The sequence below is a fragment of the Boleophthalmus pectinirostris genome, unplaced genomic scaffold (genome assembly GCF_026225935.1).
Source record: "Boleophthalmus pectinirostris isolate CB_2022bp ecotype Guang Dong unplaced genomic scaffold, ASM2622593v1 HiC_scaffold_495, whole genome shotgun sequence".
NCBI classification, from domain to species: Eukaryota; Metazoa; Chordata; class Actinopteri; order Gobiiformes; family Gobiidae; genus Boleophthalmus; species Boleophthalmus pectinirostris.
In genome coordinates, this window is record NW_026571400.1 from 1 (window position 1) to 25,000 (window position 25,000).

Consider the following 25,000-nt stretch of genomic DNA (forward strand, 5'->3'; position numbering starts at 1 on the left):
TGACAAGTCCAGTCTGCTGTTGTGTCCTAGTGCAAGACACTTTCCCTTCTTGACTCTGTACAGAGTGAATGTTGTAGGCTCAGATAGGCAGCTATACTTCAAACAGCCTCGGGGTAGCAGTGGCTTCAGATGACACTTACTATCACCGAGTATGGAGAGTACATGAAAAATAAAAAAAATGAAAATTAGTGAAGTGTCCATATACCCTTTTCACACAAATTTTGAATAGTTATAGTTATTTAGGCTGTTGTAAACCTTTGGCAAAAAAAACCAAAAAAAAAACAAACAAACAAAACAAAAACAAAAATCTATTTAATTGCCTTTTAAGGGAATAAACATTTGTAACATATTATAATTGTACCATAAATTTCCCATTCTTTCAGCTCTGTCTTATGTTTTGTTTAGTCTGAAAGATTTCCACTCAGGCCTGTATGTGTGTGTGTGTGTGTGTGTGTGTATGTGTGTGTGCCCTAATGCCTCTACTCACTTATTGCATTACTGCAAACCTGTATGTCTTGATCAATAGCAATGTGTTTATTTTGCTGCCTTGTGTTATTCATTAGAAATTCAAAGAGCCATAAAGAGGGTGATTAGGCAGTGTTGTGTGCTTGGGCCGGGGCTTGAGGAGATCTATGGGCCCTTTGTCCTGGAGCAAAAGGCCAAAGAAACAGAGCGGGGCACATGGCTCTCACTGGTTTCTAAATATAGAACACCTCCATGGAGCCTTTAGCTAACATTATTTATGACACCAATTAATTATTATTTGACTAATACAAATATGAAAACAGCTTCATTTGGCTATAAAGTGTATTCATTTAAATGACCAGAAAAAATAATTTCCCTTGTGTACATTTTTCCTGACTTTCAGATAGAATTTGAAGTCCCTCTAGCAATATCATATGTTTTAAAGTACTCAGTACTTGAGTTTGCGAAGTACATTTCTACAATACATTACAATACAAGAGGTTCCATTCCTTGACTAATTCCATGTGAGATCTTGAAAGGGGGACATGGAAGTAAAATAAACTGCATGCTGCCCTTATGGTTCTTTAGTCATTGGATTACATTGTAAAAGTAAACTAAACAGTCAAAGCAGCACAGATTTGTGATGCCAGATGTAATGTTATTATCTAGGTTAGTATTATATGGTGTACACTGGACAGTGCTTCAGATAATTCAGCCTAATTGAATAAGAGCTCTCAGTACCAATCACACAAAGGATATGGAACATTAATTGACATTTGCTGAAGGCAAACAGAGGACAGTAGAGCAGTAACGGTCAGTTAAACATATTAATCTGCAGAATAAATTGTCTTTTTCAAGTTCAATATATTGATTTGAAAATGAGCTAATCGTGAAATCAATCAAGAAAATGTTTAACAAAATTGAATGCACATTTCTATAGATTTATGTCAATGTATTATAACCAGTTAAATTAGTAGTGCTGTGGATTCAGTCTGGTCTGGTATAGTCTGTGACACGGCACAGAGCAGTCCTCTGGTCTGTTCCTGTGCAGTGCACTGTGCAGGTTAAACTGAGTATGTTTGCAGAGCTTTTGGAGCAGCGCTCTTAGATGTGTGCTGGCAGTGATGGGGTATGTGCACGGGACGCGCGCCCCTCGCCCTCCTCCCTCTCCTCTGCTGTCTTTCCATCTGAGTGCACCTCAGTTCAATGATGGAATGACCTGGACTTGATCTTTGAGGGCAACATGCCTGATGGTTCCCGCAGATTGATAAATTGATTCAAAACTATTACCATGGTAAAAAAGCAATAAGGTCATAAAAATGGGATCGGCCCAGGCCAGCAAAGCAAATCCATGGCATTTTAGGGAATGGGGGTGGTGGTCCAGGAGATCCGTGCATGAGCTAGAATGAGAGAGCAAGAAATGACTTTGAAGAGCTCATCATCTTCAATCTATTTTTCCTGCCGGTGCTCCATGCCGCTGCATAGAGGCACTTCATTACAGAGGGAATAACTGTACACAGCAGAGCCTGAAGCCAGCCTCCCGATCCCTGTGGACCCCTGGGGGCCCTGAGCTGGTTAATACCTCATCACGGGCTTCATTGAACGCTTTAATCTGCACTCCTGTGATCAATAGAATCCCGCTGTAAATTAAAAGGGCCATTTCATGTAATCAACCCTGTTAATGCTCATTCTGAAAACCATTATTTGTGGAAGGTATTTAGAGGAACATTGCCACAGTGACAAGTGCCCCTCCCGCTGCTCTCCTCTGTCCTGCTCTGACAGAGATTACCGGCAGTCAGCTGTGTTGGACTGGCCAGTGTCTGGATGAGAGACAGATAGAGTAATGGGTCCAGGAGCAGTGCTGATGGCCGAGCTGAGCAGAGGAGGGAAGTGTGCAGATGAAGAAGGACAGAGTCTGCTGGTGCAGTCCAAACTGCACTGGGGGTATGTGGAGGGGATTAGAGTTTGGGAGAGACAGACAGCTGTGCCTGTACATGTGCATCCAATACACACACTAACACACACACACACTCTGGGCAGCGAAAATGAAATTTTCCAGGCCGCTATTTCTGCAGCAAATTCAATTACTTGAGGCACTTGTACAAAGAGCTGTGACTTTCCTGATGGTGAGATTGGAAAGATCTGATGGCGGGAGACAGTGAATAAGAGGACAGGGCCCTGCAGGCTAGGCGGAGCAAACCACCACAAAAACAATAAGAGTGATTTGGACAGGTGAAAGAGCGATGGGCCTGTGATAAAAGGTTAGCAGTTTAGAAAAGTTCTATCGCATTATCTTCCTCTTATATAAAGTGAACCAACACATTATGGGATGGCAGCATCTTGACCCCACGCTGTGCTGTGATTTACAAATGGCTACTGTCAATACACATGAGTCATCCTCCATCACTGTGTGTTGTGGCTGAGATGATGAATAGAAGCAGAGACAGCAGGATATTAACATCCTACACTCTCACATGCAACACAGACTTTACATGTTCACTTACTGCATTAAAAACCTCAATGAAAAAAGAAAGAAGAAAAACTGAAACTTATAACAAAAATCCTAATGCATTTTTTATCTTTTTAAATTGAAAAAGAATTCAAATGATTTTGTAACACTATCGCTCACATTCTAAATACAATGTCTTCTGTAAGTTCTTGATGTCTTTTGGTCATAGAGCTCTTGAGTGCCCACTGAGAGTGGGCCCTCTATAATCAGTGTGACCAGGCTGTTGTGTTTGTGCTCCATGGATAAGATGGATGATCTGTGCTTATGTTTGTTCAGAGCTGATATCATCTCCAGCTCCTGAGCAGCTAATGTGAGATTTGCTCTGCGTGGCCCTCGAATCCGGTGTCAGGCAACAGATCTCATCTGCAATGTAAGACAATTTCCGCAGATGTGAAAAGACACTTTCTCCAGTCAATAGACTTCAAATTGCAGTTGGAAACGTTATCATTGTATCTAAAGGTTATTTACTGTCCTCCTGGGAGCAGAGGGTAACCCCTCCTTTTTTAATAATTTGTATGTTTGCTTGTTTGGTTAAACCTTTCACTTGTACTGTCTCATCAGAAGGCCCATCTATCAGAGGAACTTGGTGCATGATAATATGTTTTATACCTGTTATTTGTCGGGGAATGACATCAGGACCATATATTTGTATTACTAACTAGCGTTATTCAATTCAAGTGTTTGCCATATATAACTTTTCTTCTTTTATTATAAAAAATTAAGGTGGAAAATATAATACAATATATAGTATAATTAATACAAAGTATTGGGAAAATAGTGATTGTTTCATGTCTCTAAAAACTGGTCAACATTTAATGATACATAGAGAAGAAAGCTTGATGCCTGACACAAATGAAGCTTTTAGCTGTTCTTTTTGCATACTAAGTAAAAATTTTCTTGCGTAAATCTTGTTTAATATTTATGCAACAGAGATTATGTATAATGGCAAAATGAGAGCTTTTGTATAATGGCAAAATGGTCGATAAGACATTAATGAAAGGTAATCCATAACAGGTACAACATACAGTTTAGTGTTAGCGTTAAATATTGCATTGATTAGTCAGCATTGAGGAAATTAATGAGTATAGTGAAAGGAAAATAAAGCCTTATCAGCCTGGTATAAGACAAACGATGACGGATCTTAAATAATGACTTTGTCTTTATGTTGGCCTTACATTAATATTACTTTTTATCTACATCCAGGATATTAACAGGCGAATACTGTGGGAATTATTACTGTTGATCATTAAGAGTTCAGACGTAAGGCGTGTCATGATGAGTGCTTAGGATGCCATTAATAACCATCGTAAAACATAGCAGTGCTGGCTTCACATGTGCACAGCTTGTAATTGATCATGAATATTAATAACTCCAAAGAGCACATAAATGGCCCTATTTAAATTCTAGTGGCCTTCTCAATGCATGTCTTATATCAACGATGTGCCACACTGAAAGAGGCAACATATTTCAGCCTCTCAACTATTATTACAGTTTTGATAGTAAGATATTTTTAACTTAAATGAGCTTGTGCAATTAGTTTTTTAGTTTTGTTTTTGTTATTTTATAAAGATCGCTTGCAAAAGTAATATATAGCATGTAATAGGGGTAATAGATCCTTAAATACTGAAGAATATGTCCATTTTGTTTTTACTACCACACAGTGTAGTAGTAAAGGTCTATATTCTCTGATAGATTTATTTCAAAGCTGTGTCCTGGGCACCTCCTCTTATGTTACCCTGACCTCATAGATCACGCCTGGTTTGTGCACACATTAAGTGCCTTTTTCACCTCCTGCCCATTAAAGGTAAATAATTGGCCATGAATGAGGCATGTTGTTTATACTCTCATTTTTTCATGTGACAGATTCTGTGCTGAAGGACTAATGTAATAATAATAATAATAATAATGCATTTTATTTTTATAGCACTTTTTTAAACACTCGCTGGATATCATTCTAGTTTATATTGGAGTGGTGTTAAGCTTTTAATTCCTCCTTTATTACTTCTATAACTGTAATAATGAATGCATATGTTTACTTTATAAAGAATAAAGCAGAGCCCCACAGTTCATTAAGCCAGGCTTCTTAATGAGCAAAGAGCCAAGTGAGAAACAGCCAGTACAGTAATTAAGTCTCACCAGAACAAATAGACTATATGCAGCTGATGTTTTCATGTTGTTGCATATTTATGATGCTAAATGCATTTTATATGAGACACATAAATCATGTACATTCATGAAGTGAGTCTTTAGTTTTATTACAGCATATTATGTCATGTTCAATGTCATGAGATGTCATGGTGTGAGGGAAAGGTGGTTAGCTGCTATTATTTATTACCAATAGTCTTCAGCCAATCAGATATTATCACTGTTTGGAGAGTCGTATCAGCATCATTTACAATCAACAATACAGTTACCCTCAAACACTGTCCAAAATGTAATTTAATCTATATACAGCTGCTGCGTCTCTGTATTTACATGGACTCCACCCATATATTTTATGTTTCTTGCCACTATTATCACTCACATTGTTGTCTGCCAGAAAAGCAGTATTTCAGATGGTGGAACAGATTCAGAACTTTGGTAGTATTTTAAGAACCAACACAAAAACACACACATATACACAATATTACATAATATTTTATATGCCAACTGATATACCACATCTCAACTAGCTGGTTGTATTATAATAGCCTTTAAATGTTGTTGTTGAATCCACACACTTACATTGATAGTTCACTGTCTGCTCATCTTCTCAACTTGCAGCCCATCATAAATAATAGAGTTGGACAACCATTTCTTGCTGTGGTATAAGATTGGGTGAAAAACAAACACTGGGGTGGATCGGAGTGCCTCACTGTGTTAAATAGGCAGCAAATGAAACCTTTCGACAATCTCTGTCCTGTGGCCAATGTCAGACACTTGACGACATTAAAACTCACCTTAAACAACTGGCCTGTTGAGCTACCACCTCTGACCCTCCATGGGCTCTGAACATGATTGCTTTTGTTCTGTGCAGAATATTTAAATATGTCTGTATTAAAGCTGGAGTGTGGGTCATAACATGGCCATTCTCTCAAACTAGTGTAGATGCTGTGTATATGCCAGGGTCACGGCTCCTCAGTTAACAAAGCCCCACCAGTTGGCCCTGCACAATTACTCTGATCCACACTGCACATTCGTTGCAATTTAGCTTGAGTAATAGATGGGGGTCATGCCAGGTCACTTTCAATTTCCACTTCCAGGCAAGAAAAATGAAAACAAGCCATTTGCACAAATCTGAATAATTCAGTCTCTCAGAAAAGGTGAAAGATGAAAATATGGGCATGATGAGGCGCACAGAGAGGATAAAGGAAGAAGATATGCTACTGTTGTGTCTTAGCAGTGATAATGGGTGGCCTCTTGCATAAAAGTTAATGATGAGTTTGATGGAGGATATGAATCCAGATGTAGGAATAGAGCATTCTTTTCTATCAGCAGCCGCACTGGGGAAGCTCCGCTGCCTCCACTGAGCTTTTAAACTTATCATAAATGTATTAAGATTGCACCGGGCCATGGAACAGCTGTAGACAATTAATCTTGGGCAAATCTTATTCGAGGAATTGGTTTCTGCAAAGTAACATCTGCTGCAAAAGGCTATTATTCATATGCGCTTTTCTGCATAGCCACAATCATTGGCAATGAAGTCAAAATTTATAGTTTTCCCTGCTCAGTAAAAATAACATTCAGTAGCATTAAAACATCATCCATCAACATTGTCGTGGGGCTTGGGGCCATCCCAGGCTCAGAAATTAAAAGTATTCATTTTGCCTACAAGTTGTAAAGCTGTGCTGCTCCAATGAACTGGGTTTTTTCCACTGCATAGCTGCTGAGAATGAGATTGGAGCGCTTTGCTGTAGCGTTGGCTGTGGTTGGGAGAAGAGGAGAGATGAACCTCTTTCTCTGGAGGTGCTGATCAGAAAAACACCATGATGGATGACATTCTGCATAGAATTGCCAAAAATGAACTTGGAATAAAATCAATCAATGAAATTTGATTTGGAAATCACTGTAATAAGGCTGAAGCGTTTGGAAGAACAAAATACAAAATGTGACAGATCTGCAACAACAGCACAGCTATTCATGTCAGACAAATAACATTTTGGTTTTATTTATTATTATTATTATTATTATTTTCAAATGCAAGGAACACAATTTAAGAGAAAACAAAACAATATAAAAGCTGAAAAAATGTGCCCATTATATGTAAAATATGGAATTATTAAACAATATAAGTTCAAAGATTTTTTTCAGTACTTTTACATGTACTTCTGTGTTCTTTTGTGAAACTTTCCAGAAAGAGTCACAGTTAACCAAACTGTGGCAGTGGTTAAACAAAAGTGCTGGTATTAATGGTGTGAGAGAAGATCGACAGGCGTCTGCTCTGTTCTCACAGATGGCTGCATTATTTAGAATAGACACATGGAGCCAAGCCAGATGCAATCTTAACAGGATTTTGATAGCCTGTAACTTTGGCTATAGAGTATTGAGGAAAAGAAAGTATTTAGAAAACTATGTTTTAGACACCACTTCAACAACAGGAAGACAGAAAGTTTATATAGAGTTTATGTTCAGGTGATTATTTAATTTTATTTTTTTTCTTAAATAAAGCTTTCTAGAGTCTTTGATGCAGGAGGTCAGGGGTTTGATTCCCCCTGGGGATGCCAATACTCCACAGCAACAGTGTGCTCGCCCCAGAACAGATAATGAAAAAGGAAAGGCCAATGTTAAAATCAACCTTATGTACCCATGCTGACAAATAAAGAAGCAGTCATTAAAATCTACAACTACTGCTGTTATCAGCTATAACAAATCACATTATACATTGCTATATCCAATTAATATTGACTGTAAAAAAAAGAAAACAATAAAATAAATAATTAATACATGTAAAAAAAAAAAAAAAAATTTTACTTACTGTTAAGAAGCTCTAGAAAATAAGTAAGGGAGAGGACACGCACATCCAAGTGTGAAGGATGAAAGCAAGCAATTCAAAATCTGAAAAAAGAAGTAGGTCCGAAACGTTGGTGAGAGAATTACATTGTTTGGAGCATATGAACTGTGCAGACCCATTTCTTTTTTCAAATTAAGAGCTGGAAAATATTAACATTTTTAAGTATCACAAGTCATTTTCATTTTCTGTTATTTTAATAATTTGACATAAGGTAAAGGCTATTTTAATTCTATTTTAAGGACTATACATATGTATTTGACAAAGTACTATCAGAACAATATAGGTCAGAGTCAACATTACAGCTGTGTGCCGCGATGATAAACCTTCACATGTATTGTTGGACGTGACATGCTCAATTTGTCATTAGTTGTGAGGGGAGAACGGATGAGTACACTTTCAATTTAGTTCCGCCGCTTCCTCCATTCATCATGGCTCTCTCAACATCGATCATTTCCCCAGCTCAGATTCAAACAAAACACACTCTCATAAGTTTAATGCAATTAATCTTCCAGGCGGGATAATTTTATATTAATGAACCGAGACATTGATTTGATTATTCCTTTGATGAACTTGTATTGGGGGCTGCCTCTCTATTGGTGATGACAGCATATGTGTTGCCTACTAAGCATGACTGTGAGCAGATCTGAATTTGTGTTTCTTTCTTTTTCAAACATTTCCAGGCTTCATACAACAAGCCCCAGAGAAATTGAAAAAGTTACAGCCATAGATAGGAGGTGACCTGGAAACAAAAGCAATCAAGGTTGGAGGAAGATTCGTACCACCACAACGGCATCAAGGTGAAAGCCAGCTACTGTGTCAATAAAGCAAGAAATATCATTTGAGGCACACAGCTCGGAGCAAAAGGTAGTCTGCAATTTCACACCTTCATGTACCCCATCTAAGGACATTTTTCATCTCACTCCACTATTGCAATGAATTCTTTGAGCATTTGGACTTATTGTACTGGATGGCAAAAATTATTTCCATTTTTAGAAAAGCCAAGTGTTTGGACAGGGAGGTCAGCACTGCTCCTCTGTCCTTCCAATTATTACACAACTTCATAATTATTTTCTAAACTAAATAAACTGGAATTTAACCACAAATCAATCAGTGCTCCACTTGAGGAACTTCAGACTCAATTGTAGCTCAATCAAAGCCGTGAAAAAAATCAATTGCGTCCAATTATAGCCTGTTTCATTAGAGTATGCAAATGAGTGGGATTCTGCAGAAGGCCCGGTCTCAGATTTCCCCCTTCTGGCCACAGGCTCTTGGTGGAGAACAACACACACACCAAAGGATTATCTCAGAAAAATAGAACCAATCAAGTTATCTTCCTGTTATCCCATTTATTTTTTGCATTGTCCAATTGGAAATAAGAAATGTTTACATAGATAAATGATTTGTTATTTCAAAAGCAATAAATTACAAACAATCATTTTCTCTCAGAAATGTAATCCTTTATTTAACACATCGCATAAAGATATGATTTGGGTTTGTTTTATTATAATTTGACTTACAGAAACATGAATACAAACCAAGTAAATAATGCCAGTTATTATTTTAATTATTATTTTGGTGTATAAACAGCAATCTATTTAATCATGTTAATTTTCAAAATAGAACAAAATTCCTATATATTGTAGAGTCACATACAACACATTAAATCAGACAACTTTAGACCTAAGAATAACATAAATGCTCCAATGAATGTCTGTGACAGAGTATAGACAGTGGGATTCAGCCAGTGCCACAGCTCTCTCTGAGTATTGATTTTCTGTTGGAGCTGCATTGTATCTCCTCAGCATCACATGCATTACAGCAGTGGTCCAAATAGATGTCTGAACAATGTATTTTAGAGACATTACCCTCCAACTAATGGCAAGTCTGCGAAAAAGCCCCGGTCATTTACCCTTGTGAGTGGTCAAACCGCTCAGTTCCCAGCAGAGCCACGATTTCTAATGATGTCCTCTGTATAAGACTACATTCTCCTCAAAGAATGATTTAATTTGGAAACATATTCATATTAACTTTGCCTTTACCTGCATTGCATTTTGTATAGATCATTTTGTGGTAAAAGTAAAGTGAACAAATCAAATCAACATATTAAGATATAGTGCAGGGAGTTGTAGTGAGTGTACAAGCATCTAGACCAGGCCGGGGTCACTCCAATGCCTTTTATGATGTTCCTTTGAAATCTATCCGAATCACATTAAATTGGATATAAAGATGTGCAGACACATACATCACGGTAAATGGTGTGGCCCAGCATCTCTCGCCAAGAATCCCACCTCAACAATTGAGTTATAGAATCGGCTTTAGATCCTATTAATAATTGACAATCTTGTTAGGGGAGAACAAACATTTCTGTTCAAGCAATTTAACTTGGAGGATTGTTATAATAGCGGGTAGCCTGAAGCCGTGTGCAAGATGGTTTCATCGTGAGAGACAGAAAGCCTGTGAAATATAAGCCTGTTGTGTGTGGAAGAATAACTCAATGCTATTTCACACTGTCTGCTTTCTTTATTATGGACCGTCACAGTAAACATGTTGCAGCCCCATACTCCACTGTGCACGGCTTTAAGTGAGGACCCTGTTTTATCCACATACGCTTTCTCTCTGCCTCCTATTAAAAAGGACAAGCAAGGGATTTTTGTATACAAGGACAAACAGTGCCTTTCAATAGCTACTATTATGAGGGGTTACACCATATTTTTATTTTTATTTTTTTGCAAAATATAATTATTCAATTAATAAAATAGATAAGAGAACAGCTTTATAAGGGTCATGAGTATAAAACAAAAAACAAAATAACTCAATCAGCACTTCACATGTTGGCTGTACATAAATGTAATGAAGATACCAAGCACGATTTTTAACATCATAGCACATACAATATACTCACCACAGGATCTACATATTAGTTATGTTTTGGTTAATTACATTCACATTATGACCACAAAGTTTGTATTTCACAATAATAATAGCAGTATATTATATGGCTTCTGTACAGTATACACAGATATTTAAAATTAAGGGGAAATAATGGCAGCACATTATTTCACATATTTAGTGAATGAGTAAAAGCATTGAAGGGTCGAGGGACATCAACGCGCAAAGCGAAGTGATGATCTATTTAAATGTGTAAAAATACTGCCTCCCAGTGGTATATTTTAAGTAGTACAATTGTTTATGTTTTATTTATAAACATGAAAATGTAAAACAAGAAAGTACAATAGCTAATAATAATAGTAATAATAATAGTAGTAGTAGTAGTATATAGTATTTCATTTCCTTATTAATGGCCAGACAATGCTCTAAGATATTATACACTGAATTAATGGCAGAAAGGGTTCTCAAAGTGCAGCAATAGACCAAAATTATTTATTGATTTATTGATTCACACTTGGCACCAGAGGTCTATCTAACAACCACCAACCATTCACTCACACAGTGTGGATAAAGTGTTCTGCCCAAGGACACAACAGGGTGAACTGGTAGGACAGAGCAAGACGCAGTCACCCACTACACTTAATTTTACAGAATGTGATATGTTGTGAAGCGTCCATCACAGTTAAAAGTTAAATATTCAACAGAACATTTGATGACATTCACATAAAGGCACTCCAGGTGATTCATTTGGTAGTCAATAAAAACAAATAAAAACAGGATAACACATTTGATCTTTATGAATGGATATCATCACACAAGCTTATGTTGTTTTGTCCCACGATAATACTGCTGTACATCTTCTGCTGCTCCTCTTTAAAACAGTCCTTCACCTTCCCTCTTTTCAGCCCACCATCCCTGTCAGAGGAATATGCTCAAGTTTACTTAAGATTAAAACAACTTTTTCTTGGAGATTCACTTCAGTTCCTCACCAGGCAAGGTCAAGCAGTCCTCCTTGACTGGCTATGGCAGACTTCACTCTGTTAGCAAAATTAGCAGCATCTTCTTTGTCCTGGTCAAAACACAACACAGTCTGAGTGAATTAGACTTAGACAAACTTTATTGATCCACAAGGTATGATGTATGAGGTATAGAAATGTGCACAAATAAGTGTCTATGTACTTCTTTCTAATCTCCTTACAGTTCTCCCTTCTGTTTTTACCTCTATAGTCATTGGAGGGAGGTACCAGACATTGACCACTATTGCCCAACTTGTCATAGTCCGGAGAAGATAGCTGAGCATGTTGTACTTGCTACTATTCCAAAAAGCATCACCAAAACGAGGATCATACTATGATAAAAAAGCGAAGTTTACTATAGAATTAAACAGTATTTTAAATTACAAAGTAACTGATCTTTTCTGGCTTTTTACCTTGATTGCAACTGGATATATTGTTCCTCCAATTTCAAAACTTCCTTTTTTAAACATCATGACTGAAGTATTATTGATGCATGTTCCTTTAAAATCAAAAATACAATGATTACCATAACATTGTCAACACACTGAACAAGCTGAACAATTTCAAACCAACCTTCAGGAAATATTAGAATGGGAAGTTTAGTCTTTGCTGCAACATGTGCTTTTAACCTGTGACAAGAGACATCTTCAATTGTCATGTTTAAAATACAAAAACATCCATCTCACATTTCACAAGGAACTGATTATATATTTCGTTTAGTTGTTTTGAACTGACTGCATTGTCTCACCTACTGGTCACTGCGTGTCGGTCCTTCATTTCAGACCTCTCAAACCAAACATGGGGGCAGGACCTCACCATGGCCTTCTGTATGATCCCCATCAGCCCGCCGTGAATCTGGCCCACCTGCACATGAGCCAAAAAGCAACACTGTCACATCATGACTGCAGATGCTATGACTGGATATTTGTGATCTAACTCACCATAGCATAGCAACGGTCATTGGCCAGAATGACAATGTCAATAGGTGTAGTGTGATTTGCAACACATATGCCTCCTCTTTGTGGCTTGTTCTGTCTGTTGAAATATATGTAAAGTGTAAAACTAAATAAAGCACTTCATTGTGAAGAAATATTATGGATAAAACTGACTTGTTGTGATAACGGATTGTGGCTGACAATGCCCTGGCACAAATCCTGTAACATGTCAGATGGACTAGTTCACTCAGCCAACCCCTCAGACTGCAAAAGGGTTAAAATAAGGGTAATACAATGTCATATATTTTAAAAAGAGCTGATGTTAAATGTTGAATACCTGGAATCTGGCAATAATCCAATTATAGTTAAACCAGCAACAAGCCACGACAGACCAATGAGTGCCAGAGTTAGTCTAAAGAAAAGAGCATATATAACTCCCTACTTCTCTATGGTACAAAGAAGCACATTACAGAGAGACGGACCTGAGGGGGAACAGTATGCAGTAACGTACAAAGACCCCCAGCCCCCAGATGATGGTGAGGCGCAGGCTGATGTAATGAAAGTTCAGGTTGGTGCGTGTGAGCAAGTTCCAGGACGCCAGCTCCTCTGAAGAGAATCTCTGGGTCACTTCATCATCCACAATGCTCTCCAGTCCTTTCTTAAAGAAGTAAAGGACATCACTTAAGGCAAATTCACCTCCCTCTATGGCACGAGAGCGGCGCAGCTCACATAACTCCTGCTCCATAGAGCCACCTTCTCGTTTAATGATACCTGAAATACAAAAATAAGCAACTAAGAGGTGTATCTGGCAGTGCACTCAGTCTAACTGTATTGGAGCTCAGCAGGTTTATGGTCAATAAACATTCTCCTTATCCTTTTGATCTCATCCCTCTCATACAGTTTGTATGAGCATAACTATATTATAACAAAGAATGGAGGGGATCCCCAAAGCTCTTCAGACAGTGTGGTCCTCAACCATGTTACTTAATTTAATACCTATAAAATAAAAATTGAATAAGGATATGACATCACAAACATAATAATAATGATTAAAATAATTATACAGGCATAGACCTTCAGTCCATAAACAGCATTGAGAAATTATTTTGAATGTTTTACAAGACCTGTTGTTGTTGAGGTCAGATCACAAGGACCTTGATCTCATGAGGTTAAAGCATGTGTTATACACACTACATTTTTGGGCTGACCACACATGCTGGCTGTTTGGTCAATATTATGCAACAATCAGTTACATCATCATTCTGAGACAGAGAGTGTTTTGGGAGTGCTCCATGGCATCTCAGCACTGAAGCGAGCCAATAGAAAAGCCCCACACTCCCACACTGTCACATGATCCTGTCCAGGGCTAAGACAAATCCTCTATACAGCAGAACACAATGTTCAGCCACCAAAACACAGATCTGGTCTTGGCTCTTTCTAGAGTTCCTTGTCAGTCCCACTCAGTCACCAGTCCAATTACCAAATACTAAATGAGGATTTTCAGAAAATTGTTCAGGTTGGTCTACAAATAAAATGTTGTGAACTAACTGTGCACACTGCATCTACTACTTACCATTGGGTAGAGGAATAGGCACGTTGGGTTGCTCCAGACGTCCTCTTTGTATACGAATAGTGGCCCACTGCATTTAAAGAGACATGAGTATTGTTTTGTAATTCAGAGTTTAGTAAATTAGTAATTTTGTTTACCTCTAGGATTTTTACTAAAATCTGTATGTAGACCCCAGTTACCCCCAAAGACAGTCCAAACATGGCAGGAAGCATGATCAAGAACACCACCACAAACATCCACAGCTGTAGAAATCCTACAGCCAGACTCCACAGGTACTCCATCACTGCGGCTCGGGTTCCTCTGTATGTTACTGGGTCAGGTCATCCCTTGTCTTAATGAAACAGGGAAACCGCAAAAATGTCGTAGGTCTCGGAACAGGCATAGCTATTGGCTGATACCGTTAGTCGAGGGAGACTTCTTTAGATAGAAACAAGATCAAGGCTAAAACAATACATTTGGATAAAATGTTACACTGTCTAATGAAGAGTACCTGACATGACTGTTACTATCCACAGAAAAAAGATAGTTGTTTCCGCTCCAGGTCCTAAGCTAAAATCCTTGGTGAGCTCCACGCGTACGAGCTGCAGCAGCTGCGCGCGGGGCTGACGCACTCACATCTGGACCAATAAACAAACATGGCGGCGGCGGGAGCAGAATCAACTGTCCGTATGCCGGGGATAGTTTTGTCTTCACTGATGTTTGACCATCTTAACACCAATTCTGATGTGGTAAAACATACGAACGACAGAAGAAAACTTACTTTGCTGTTTTATTTCCTATACGGTTCGTAGAGAGGAAAGCGTGAAGTTAGTGCTAATATAGCTAGCATCAAGTTAGTTTGTAACGTTAGCAAACAAGTAACTACACTTGTCTAAAAACGTTTATCTGTAACAAGACAGTAAAGTGTATTCTACTGCTATTTTTTCTTTCTGAAGGAAGGTCTTATTCTTGGGGAAAGCCTTTTTGAGGAGCAGGTCACCATAAATGACAGTCAGGCTGATCAAATACACATAGAGGAAATATACAGTGAGTTTCAAGTAACTTTTTTTTATCATGTTTTGTGATCATTCGTAAACGTGATTTGACGCGTATTTTGCAGATATCCAGAAGCATATACCATGTAAAAAGCTCCACAGGTAAGGTCACTGTAAGCTTCTAGTTTTGCAATACTTAATATGAAAGGCCTACAGCAATGTTACTTATTTAAAAATATCTAAGTTTCTACACCAGTACAGGAGAAGTTGATCTTGATGCTCTGAAAAAGCTTTTGGGGGATTGTAAGCATGTAAGACCAGATGTTTTAGATAAAAATGTATTATTACTAACATCACCAATGAATTTACCTTTCTTTCTATTTTTAAAGGAAAGTATAATCGGATGGTACAAGCAAAGAAGGAACACCGACCAGCAAATGACATTGAGAGAAAAGACTATTCACAAGAACCTTAAGAATACTTTGTCCAATCCTCATATGATATTTTTGCTGCTAACACCAAGTTACTCTACCTTATCAGGATCCACTCACAAAACAGAATATGCTGCATACATTTTGCGCTGCAGGTATCTTTCCCTCAAAGATGAAGTTAATTTTAGTGTTTTATTAATTATAATGCTATTAGTCATAATGTTAATGTTTATGTATTATTTCAGACAGGCGATTAATGTTCCAGTGCTGGTAAATAACTTGGGCTTGCTTGAGCCAGTATCATATTGCAAGGTACCTGCTCTGTGCTCTGCAGTGGGTTTCAGTCTAACCATGCAAAAACACAGGTATGTTCCTATGGACTCTATTTGAGGTTGATTTCACGTGTTACTGGCTATGTTTACATGCACACATAAATCTGATTACTATCTGATTTCTGGACCTTAAAGATGATTTAAATGACATGCAAACTGAAAAATCTGATTACATATAATTTTAATAATCTTACAACTCCAAAAATATAATCTGATAATAAGTTAGAATGTACATCACAGCAACTGTTTTGGCTTACTCCAGGTCAAAGTTCTTTTCCTCCAAAGGACTTTTAAATGAAGTGGAGGAGATTAACAGTGTGAATGATTCTCTACAGTCAGAGTTATATGTAAGCATAAAATCAGTTTATTTTTTGTGTTACTTTTGTATTTTACATATCTTAATTGCTTGACAGAACATGTGCCAAGATGTCGAGAGCACTGAGAAGCAGCTTGAAGCGCTACAGGCTGAGGTTTCAGCTCTTCGAAGTAAAGTTATTGAAGAAAAACAATACAGGCTACAAAATGGTATTTTTGTTTTTCTACTTTTAACCTGTTACTATCCACATAACAAAATATCCTATGCCATTTGTACAGATAGGACAGGCTGTTTAAGTTTGCCTTTTATTTTTACCATTTTATCAGAACACAATGATCCTCCTCTTGAGCCAAAGAACTTGTTGCTCCAGAACACAGTCCGAGCTCTGTTTGCCTGCTCCCCCTTGTTCCAGTCGCAGACTTTAACCACCTCCGCTTTTCCAATACTTGACTGCTGCTGTAATCTTCAAACTGACAAGGAAACTCTTGCAGATCAATCAGACCGGCCATCAGAAGAAGATATGGTGTGTCAAAGAAAATGGGTTTCCCGGAAACGACCCACAGAATTATCACTGCGGGCCAATGACCATAAACGTAGAAAGATCTAAATACTCAATAAAATAAGTAAAAGAAAAAGTTTGAAGAATTTTATTGTATACAAAAAAAAAATCTAAATGAACTATCCCAAGTGTTTGGTGCTGCAGATGTTGGGGTCTCGCATAAACTGTGGATGCTTGTGTGTTACTGGCATGAAACCTATGAAAAAAGAGAAGTCATTATAGTGAAAGTTTTATGAAGAATTCAAATATAATAATATACACACCCATAGACTGAGCTTTCTTGATGGCTTTTGAGATTTCTTTTTGTTTTTTTCCACACAAGCCTGTTAAAGGTTAAAAAAATAAAGATTTTTAATGAAACAACACAACATAAGCATCTCTCAAAATCTACTGATTGCTGCCTACCTGTTAAGTGTCGACCATAAATTCTCCCTGTGTGAGGTGAAATAAACTGGGAGAGTAGCTGAAAAACAATAACTGTGTGTATATCATTACATATTTAATGCACACATTAAACAGTAACGCCCTCTGCTCACCTGTATGTTTTTGTAGTCAATATTTACATTGCAAAGGACGCATCCCTTTTGTGGCTCTTTGTAGGGGTTCTCCATTTGCACAAGCTTGGAATATAGAAACACCATGAGAAATAATTGTACATTTGAGCGAAGGGTACACAAGTAGAAAGCTTACCATATCCTTTCGCTGGATCACACTAGAAGATGTAGACATGCACTTCAAACCTGTAATACATAATGACACGAGTAGACAACATAAGCGATCACCAAACTTTGTGAACACTATTTCACACCACATGATTGTGACCGTTGCAATTTATTTTTTAAAACCTACTTGAATTCTGAAGTATTTTTAAAAGAGGATTTATGCCCCCGAAACGTTTGATAGCAAGCATATCGACCCCTCTGACAGAGGACAGGAAGCGGTCCCTTGTCTTGTTTTGTCCGATCCGCGATTTGTGTTGCCTCAATGTAATTGATTGTTCCGCATTGTGCTTTGTAGCTACTACAACATAGAGTTGCACAATGTATTCTGCATGCAAAATCGTGAAAAAATACCCAAACCCTTATATTTAGAGATTTACGTTGAAAAAATAATTCTCAGCGATGTGTTTCTCGGGGGTAGGAACCATGGTAGGAACTGTGCATGCACCTTCACCAAAGAGTATGAATGCATCTCAAGATAAGTTTAAGATTGGTGTTATTAAAAATAAATAATCCCCTTTGAGTATTCATAGCCTATTCATGCATTTTTTCCCTTTTCTTTCATAGACAAGAATGAAAATGTATCCTAGATCAATTCTCGAAATAAACAAAATCATCATCAACATTGATATGGCGCAATTACCAATTTAAACGTCAGGTTGTTTGTAAATTAAGTGTAGTAGGGTGAATTAATACTTTTCTGTGTATACTTCAATACCTTGTGGTATTAACTACAAACATATTTTACGTTAAATCAAATGATTAAACAAAACCGGAAATAGATGCCCCAATTTCTCTTGATAAACAACGGTCGACTTTTCAAAATGGAATCTCGTGTGTTTTGTTTTGTTGCATGATTTTGCTAACTTGCATCGTTTAAGAATTTGGTTGTTTTTGAGAAATATGGGGGATGTGTTTTTGTAACGTTACTTGTTTTGCTTGTTAACTGCATTTTCTTCTTATTTGAAAAAAAGACTTACTAAAAACTACTTAAACCAGGCCCTCGTCTACATACTCATAAGAAAACCAACTGTAACGAGGATTAGCTTTAAAAAGTTATTCAGCTATTTTTTTGGCCCAAAATCGGTTTACAAGAAAGCGTTTCAGTAGAGCCACGGGCATGCAACAATGGATGTCAAACAGAATATCAGAATAAAAAGACTGTCTTCAGGGAAGAGATCCAGAGAAAGGATTAAAACGTTTTTGACACCTGCCAAAAAGAGGGGAAGTAATTCTTCTAACGGTGCACTCGTGACAGATACTCAACCTGCAGAGGTAGGCTTTGTTTTCTTTTTCTATTATCACTGTAATAATCAAAAATGTTAAACCTATCGAATTAATTTCTTGTAACAGTACTGCAGTGATAATGAGGACTTATTTGGAGGATATGATAGTATTCTGGAGGACAGCTCTATCCTGGCAAAGTTGGATTCCCTAGAAGCACAAACGGTGCAACATGATGACTGCAGCTTATCTGAAAACAAACCTGAAGATCACCAACATGCTGGCTTTACTGCTCTTAGATCTTCAGGGACTACATCTGTAAACCAAGCACGCAAAGCTTCTCTCACAGACTCAATTTTAAATTATCTAGAAGAGGAACCTTTTACAGACTTGCCAGCCTCGCAGCTTGCATTTCAAGAAATATTTAAGAACACCAAAGGGCAAAATGTAAATACAACTGTTGATAAAACATCTACTCCTCTTAAGGACTTTCCCAGAAGGACAGAAAGTGACATTAAACAAGCTGAGACTGTGAATAAAGACAACGGACAAGCACATAAACCCAATGTGAGGAAAAGCATGAGTGACCATCTCAAAAGGACTATGCTCTTAAATGCTGCAGCTCCTACCAGTGTTTCACGCAGTGTGGAACAGAAAGAGGCAGTCGTTTCTGATGAGATCAATGTTGCTCTACAAGCCATGCAGACTGTATCCTCACAGACCACTGATTTAGGACCTTTCTTTGGGCTACCCACTAAAGTCAAAGATCTTTTACACAAACTTAAAGGAATTAGGAGTCTTTATGGTAATGTTCTTGTTTAGTGACCTTTTTTTTTTTTTTTTTTTTTAAATTACTTTGTCAGAAACATTCACTTTTTGTTTCATCAGATTGGCAGGAAATATGTCTAAACCTGGATTGTGTTCAGCAAAGGAAGAATCTAATCTATTCCTTGCCTACCAGTGGTGGAAAACACTAGTTGCAGAGATCTTGATTCTCAAAGAACTGCTTTGTCGAAAGAAAGACTGCCTGTTCATATTGCCATATGTCTCACTAGTGCAAGAGAAGGTATGGCAGTTAGAAATGACAGAAATTATAATTTTTCTATATGTCCATTAAACCGTTTCTGGATTTCACTTAGGTGCGTGGACTCGCCAGCTTTGGAATAGAACTAAACTTCATGGTAGAGGAATATGCTGGTAGCAAGGGCAAGTTTCCACCAGTGAAGAGAAGAACAAGCAAGTCTTTATTTATAGCCACTATTGAAAAGGCTCATAGCCTGGTCAACTCTTTGATAGAGACCAGTAGGTTAGACAACCTTGGGCTGGTTGTTGTAGATGAGGTAATCACACATTCCATTTTGAGTAAAAATATTCACCAGATTTTCCAGTCTGTTAATTGTCATCTTTCAAGTACAGCTTCATATGTTAGGTGATGGTGCTAGAGGAGCAATTATTGAAATGACACTAGCCAAGCTTCTCTACATGAGTAGTAAGTTGTGACTTTCCAGTATCATGATGCTGTGTTAGCTTTTTCTTATTGTAAGTATTGTTCATTTTTAGAAACAACTCATATTATTGGGATGAGTGCCACTCTGGGAAACATTAAAGAAATCCAGACATTTCTAAATGCAGAAAATTATACTAATGACTTCAGACCTGTGCGTGAGTGATTATTACAATTTTCAGGTTGTAGTTTTGTGTTTAATCAACATGTGTGTTTAGGTTCAGCTTAAGGAGTATGTCAAACTTAAAGACACAATTTATGAAGTGAACCCTAAAGAGGAGGAATGTTTCAAGCTCTATCGTCCTCTCAGTTATAAGGTAAAACATTTAGTTGCAGTTTTTATTAAGATATAAATTATAGTAGTAATATGAACAATATTTAAATATGAGGAGATTTTTTTCTTTTGCAGTATTCCAGTGGGATGCAGAAAATTGACCCAGATCATATCATCGCCTTGGTTACGGAGGTCATTCCTACACATTCCTGCCTTGTTTTTTGTCCCACCAAAAAGAACTGTGAAAATGTAGCATCAATGATTTGCAGATATTTGAAAGAGTAAGTCAAATACCTGATGTGTGTATTTTTCAGGGTTTGTCTTTTACTCATTTAGTCTTGTTCAGGGATTTTGTAAGACATAGAGAGGCAGAGAAATCAACACTTCTTCAAGAGCTGCAAGATAGCGGAAATGGGAATATGTGTCCTTTGCTCAGAAGGACTGTTCCTTTTGGGATCGCCTACCACCACAGCGGCCTTACAACTGAAGAAAGAAAACTAGTCGAGGAGGCCTATACCAGTGGTGTCCTCTGCCTCCTAACTTGTACATCCACACTGGCGGCTGGAGTCAACCTTCCAGCTCGCAGGTGAGTGGTCAAGAGAATTTCCCAATAAGCATTATGTTGACCACGTTAACCACTCCTTTGATCTGGTTTTCGCATATTACTCATTACTGTGTGAAAAGTGTTTTTCACTTCTACTCATGTATTGTGATTAATTTAAGTGTTTTCATTTAGTTTTGACTGTCTATTTACATTAGCTGTAAATAATTATGTTTTGCCACAGAGTTATTCTGCGCTCACCATTTGTTGCCACTGAATTTCTAAAGAGAAGCCAGTATAAGCAGATGGTGGGTAGAGCTGGTAGAGCGGGGATTGACACAAAGGGCGAGAGCATCCTTATTCTCCAGGAGAAAGAGAAGAACATGGTACTTTTACATACTGTGACATTATTACAATCAGGTAGCTGTTGTTACAATAAAGTATTTGTTTTTCAGGCCAAGTCACTTCTCTGTGCCCCAGTCGAGAACTGTTACAGTAACCTAATGTATGATGGCGGAAAAGGAATTTTGAGTCTCATCCTGTCACTCATTGGATTAAATGTAACTTGTTTATTTAACTCAGTGAAATGTGTTGTTATGTTATCTAAAGATCTCACTAATGCTATAGATCACCACATCATTGGAGCAGTTGAAGGACTTTCTGTCTGGCACACTTCTGTCTGTTCAAGAGAAGCAGCTGTGTGTAAAGAAGTCTCTGTGGGACTCTGCATTGGAGTGTGTTGGAGTGCTCAAAGAGAAGGGGCTCATCACTGTCAAAGGTGAAGCTCAAGACATAACGCTGCAAGTCACTCGTCTGGGAAAAGCCACTTACAAAGGTATATTTAAAAATTCAGTTCATCATTTTGATATTTTTATACCAAATATAATGTGTTACCCAATCACTCAGGCTCAGTGGATCTGACCTACAGTGGCATGCTGTACAGCGACCTCTCTAAAGGTCTGGAGGGGCTACTGCTCAACAGTTACCTCCACTTGGTGTATCTGGTCACACCTTATGATTTGATTTCTCAGTGTAAGCCTGAGTGGATGATTTATCTCAGACAGGTAGAGCATCATTATCCCAATGGAATCCCCTTTAATATGGTATTAATGTGTTATTGGTACTTATTGAAGTGTCGTTGTGTTGTAGTTTACCATGTTATCTGCATCAGAGCAGAAAATGTCTGCAGCAGTTGGTGTCCCAGAGAGTTTTGTTGCCCGAAAAGCTGCAGGTCAAACCATCAAAAAGGTAATGAAATAATTGCAGCATAAATAGTAATAAACAGATACTTTGATCATGGAACCTGAGTGCCCCTGTCTTTGACTTTAGAATACTGACATGCTGGTAGTGACCAGAATGTACCTTGCAATGGTGCTTTTCTCCTTACTCAAGGAATCAAACCTGTGGAGTGTGGCTGAAAAATTTCAACTAAGTCGAGGTTTTATCCAAACACTGCTGAGTTCAGCATCTGCTTTTTGTTCCTGTGCTCTGCATTTTACGGAGGTATTCAAATTGAAACAATAAAAGGGACACTGCTTTAGTTTGTCATTTCTGTTACTAAATTTACACACCTGTTTGTCTGTTAGGAACTTGAGGAGTTTTGGCCATATAAAGCTCTATTGTCGGAGCTGATGCGTCGATTGAGCTATTGTGTTCAAGCTGAGCTCATCCCTCTGATGGAAGTGGCAGGTGTCATGGAGGTATGTTAGAAGTTGAACCACATTAAATTAAACAACAATCGTAGCACTTACATTTTTATCCTAATTTAGTCCAGAGCAAAGCAACTTTATAATGCTGGTTATAAGACACTGTCTCACCTTGCCAATGCGGACCCCACTGTTTTATCAAAGACAATTGAAAACCTTTATAAGAAGCAAGCCAGTCAGATAGTAGCCTCTGCCAAAGTGAGTGCATTCACCTCTACTCAAATGATCACTATTACTAGAGAAGTTTATTAACAATGTTACTGATTGTGCTTTTGTCTATTAGATGACACATCTCTCTTTTTCAGATGCTTCTTAATGAAAAAGCATCAGCCTTGCAGGAAGAGGTAGATGACTTGCTTATGATGCCCATAGACCTACCTTCATACACCACAGCGGAGTTAACTTGAGAACGCAGTTATAAATGTAAACTGGTCACATTATTTATTTTTTAATACATTATCATACATTTGTATCATATTAAAATAATGTCTGTCCTCTGTTTTATAAATTGTTGTCTGGAATTCTTCTAAATGGTAGGTGTCTGCATATTGAAATGCAGTATAGTGCAGTAAGTTAGTGTAGGTCTTCTTGAGCATGTCCTGTCACTGTCCAAGGCCCCAGTGCTGTTTGGAGCTAAGGCTGACATCCCTGTGGAACTACAAAGGAAGAAGCGCAGAGGATGTTGAGCTGGAGTGAAATTGAAACAGGGGAAAAGGAAATTCAAGCCTGCTTTTCCGTTGGTCCTGATGGGGGAAAGTATGGTCACTGAGAAATATGATGGACGAATTGTGTGCTCTTGTTTGGACCCAGAGGGAGTACACTGTCAACAGTATCATGTGCTTCACGGAGACCTGGTTTCATATGAACTTCCCGGACAACAGTGCATCTGTACCAGGCGTTAAGACTGTGCGTGCGGACAGACACTCTCCTTAGAGGTAAGAAGGGCGGCAGGATTGCTGTTTCTGTGAAAGAGGTGGCCATATTACTGCGAAGGAGTGTATCTGTTCACCGGACATTGGCTTTGGGAATGTGTCCATATTATTTGCCAAGGGAATTTACTTCTGTCCTGTTCATTGGAGTTTATATCTCTCCCTCAGCGGATGAAGATGCTGCCTGTGACAGGATACACACTGTGGTTGCTGGGCTGCTGTCAAAACACCCAGAAGCTCTACTGATTTCTGGTGACTTCAGCCATGCTTTCTTGAATGGTGATTTACCCACACTTCACTAGTATGTGGACTGTAGGTCTCGGGACAATAGAACTCTGGCCCTGCTGTTTTCCAACTCTAAAGCATACTGTGCCACTGCCCTGCCCCCACTGGGATGATCAGACCACAATCTTGGCCTCTTAAAGTCTCACTATGTCCCTGCGGTGAAGATGCAGCCTGTCACCACTAGGACTGTAAGGAAATGGAGTCAGGAAGCCAACCACTTCAGGACTGCTTTGAGACCACAGTCAGGGATGAGCTCTGCCAGCCGCATGGGGATAGCATCGACAGCATGATGGACTGTGTAACAAAGTAAATCAACTTCTGTGAGGGTAGAGTCCTGTCTCTGTTGCTGTTCACTCTGTACACCCCTGATTTCCAGTACAGCTCCTGCCACCTGCAGAAGTTCTCTGATGACTCTGCAGTGGTTGGATGTATGTGTATCAGAGGTGGACAGGAGTTGGAGTACAGGACATGATTGCAAACTTTATGGTGTCCCAGGCAAACCATCTGCTCCTGAATGTTGACAAGACCAAGGAACTGGTGATAGACTTAAGGAGAAAGAAGACACCAATGGAGCCCATCACCATCCAGGGCCATGTGGTGGAAATAGTGGACTGCTACAAGTACCTTAATGTCCAGGTGAATGACAGACTGGACTAGAGGAACAACTGTAATGCTGTGTACAAGAAGGGCATGAGTAGACTCTACTTCCTAAGAAAATTCAGGTCTTTCAATGTATGCAGCAAGTTATTGGAGATCTTCTACCAGTCTGTGGTAGCCAGCGCCCTGTACTTCGCTGTGGTGTGCTGGGGGAGCAGCACCAGTAAAAGGGACA

The 25,000-nt window shown here is 38.4% G+C and overlaps 4 protein-coding genes across 7 annotated transcripts; 2 read left to right on the forward strand and 2 right to left on the reverse strand.

The window, feature by feature from the left end:
• Positions 1 to 11,323: 11,323 nt before the first annotated feature.
• Positions 11,324 to 14,687, reverse strand: gpat3 (glycerol-3-phosphate acyltransferase 3). The gene is made up of 12 exons (XM_020926244.2): positions 14,512 to 14,687; positions 14,378 to 14,444; positions 13,287 to 13,575; positions 13,142 to 13,216; positions 12,979 to 13,068; positions 12,811 to 12,904; positions 12,618 to 12,733; positions 12,443 to 12,498; positions 12,283 to 12,368; positions 12,073 to 12,201; positions 11,843 to 11,922; positions 11,324 to 11,768 (listed from the first exon to the last, which is right to left on the reverse strand). The coding sequence occupies exons 1-12, from the start codon at positions 14,653 to 14,655 to the stop codon at positions 11,648 to 11,650; spliced, it is 1,347 nt and encodes a 448-aa protein (XP_020781903.1). The 5' UTR covers positions 14,656 to 14,687; the 3' UTR covers positions 11,324 to 11,647.
• Positions 14,688 to 14,970: 283 nt separating this feature from the next.
• On the forward strand, positions 14,971 to 17,034 carry abraxas1 (abraxas 1, BRCA1 A complex subunit). Of its 4 annotated transcripts, none has more exons than XM_020926246.2 (9): positions 14,971 to 15,102; positions 15,310 to 15,400; positions 15,474 to 15,510; positions 15,593 to 15,659; positions 15,738 to 15,934; positions 16,025 to 16,144; positions 16,374 to 16,458; positions 16,525 to 16,636; positions 16,754 to 17,034. In XM_020926246.2, exons 1-9 carry the CDS (start codon positions 15,010 to 15,012, stop codon positions 17,032 to 17,034), a joined length of 1,083 nt encoding a protein of 360 aa, XP_020781905.1. In that variant the 5' UTR covers positions 14,971 to 15,009. The 4 variants fall into 4 exon arrangements, with proteins under 4 accessions (XP_020781905.1, XP_020781904.1, XP_055018309.1 ...); XM_055162334.1 differs by having other exon boundaries at positions 15,010 to 15,157; positions 15,314 to 15,400; XM_055162335.1 differs by having other exon boundaries at positions 15,010 to 15,157; positions 15,314 to 15,400; positions 15,605 to 15,659.
• A 24-nt stretch (positions 17,035 to 17,058) lies between these two features.
• On the reverse strand, positions 17,059 to 17,981 carry mrps18c (mitochondrial ribosomal protein S18C). The gene is made up of 6 exons (XM_020926247.2): positions 17,836 to 17,981; positions 17,677 to 17,726; positions 17,523 to 17,606; positions 17,392 to 17,449; positions 17,250 to 17,309; positions 17,059 to 17,182 (listed from the first exon to the last, which is right to left on the reverse strand). Exons 1-6 carry the CDS (start codon positions 17,894 to 17,896, stop codon positions 17,106 to 17,108), a joined length of 390 nt encoding a protein of 129 aa, XP_020781906.1. The 5' UTR covers positions 17,897 to 17,981; the 3' UTR covers positions 17,059 to 17,105.
• Positions 17,982 to 18,492: 511 nt separating this feature from the next.
• On the forward strand, positions 18,493 to 24,994 carry helq (helicase, POLQ like). The gene is given in 19 exon segments (XM_020926242.2): positions 18,493 to 18,980; positions 19,059 to 19,734; positions 19,818 to 19,895; positions 19,898 to 19,995; positions 20,069 to 20,269; positions 20,346 to 20,418; positions 20,490 to 20,587; positions 20,652 to 20,750; positions 20,843 to 20,988; positions 21,054 to 21,293; positions 21,493 to 21,634; positions 21,704 to 21,808; positions 21,876 to 22,083; positions 22,155 to 22,312; positions 22,398 to 22,496; positions 22,578 to 22,751; positions 22,835 to 22,948; positions 23,018 to 23,152; positions 23,260 to 24,994. Coding segments are annotated over 19 exon segments (3,093 nt in total). The 5' UTR covers positions 18,493 to 18,833; the 3' UTR covers positions 23,362 to 24,994.
• The last annotated feature ends 6 nt before the right edge of the window (positions 24,995 to 25,000 follow it).

What these genes read in the sequence shown, in the direction of transcription:
- mrps18c (XM_020926247.2), bottom strand. Translation starts at nt 17,896, where the DNA reads ATGCTTGCTATCAAACGTTTCGGGGGCATAAATCCTCTTTTAAAAATA. An exon ending in AAAAATACTTCAGAATTCAA is followed by an intron (nt 17,727 to 17,835) that starts GTAGGTTTTAAA and finishes TATGTATTACAG; the next exon opens with GTTTGAAGTGCATGTCTACA. An exon ending in CAAGAAAGCTCAGTCTATGG is followed by an intron (nt 17,183 to 17,249) that starts GTGTGTATATTA and finishes CTTTTTTCATAG; the next exon opens with GTTTCATGCCAGTAACACAC.
- abraxas1 (XM_020926245.2), top strand. Translation starts at nt 15,010, where the DNA reads ATGGCGGCGGCGGGAGCAGAATCAACTGTCCGTATGCCGGGGATAGTT. An exon ending in CTCTACAGTCAGAGTTATAT is followed by an intron (nt 16,459 to 16,524) that starts GTAAGCATAAAA and finishes ATTGCTTGACAG; the next exon opens with AACATGTGCCAAGATGTCGA. An exon ending in ACAATACAGGCTACAAAATG is followed by an intron (nt 16,637 to 16,753) that starts GTATTTTTGTTT and finishes CCATTTTATCAG; the next exon opens with AACACAATGATCCTCCTCTT.
- gpat3 (XM_020926244.2), bottom strand. Translation starts at nt 14,655, where the DNA reads ATGGAGTACCTGTGGAGTCTGGCTGTAGGATTTCTACAGCTGTGGATG. An exon ending in TGCATACTGTTCCCCCTCAG is followed by an intron (nt 13,217 to 13,286) that starts GTCCGTCTCTCT and finishes TCTTTTCTTTAG; the next exon opens with ACTAACTCTGGCACTCATTG. An exon ending in GGACTGCTTGACCTTGCCTG is followed by an intron (nt 11,769 to 11,842) that starts GTGAGGAACTGA and finishes TTCCTCTGACAG; the next exon opens with GGATGGTGGGCTGAAAAGAG.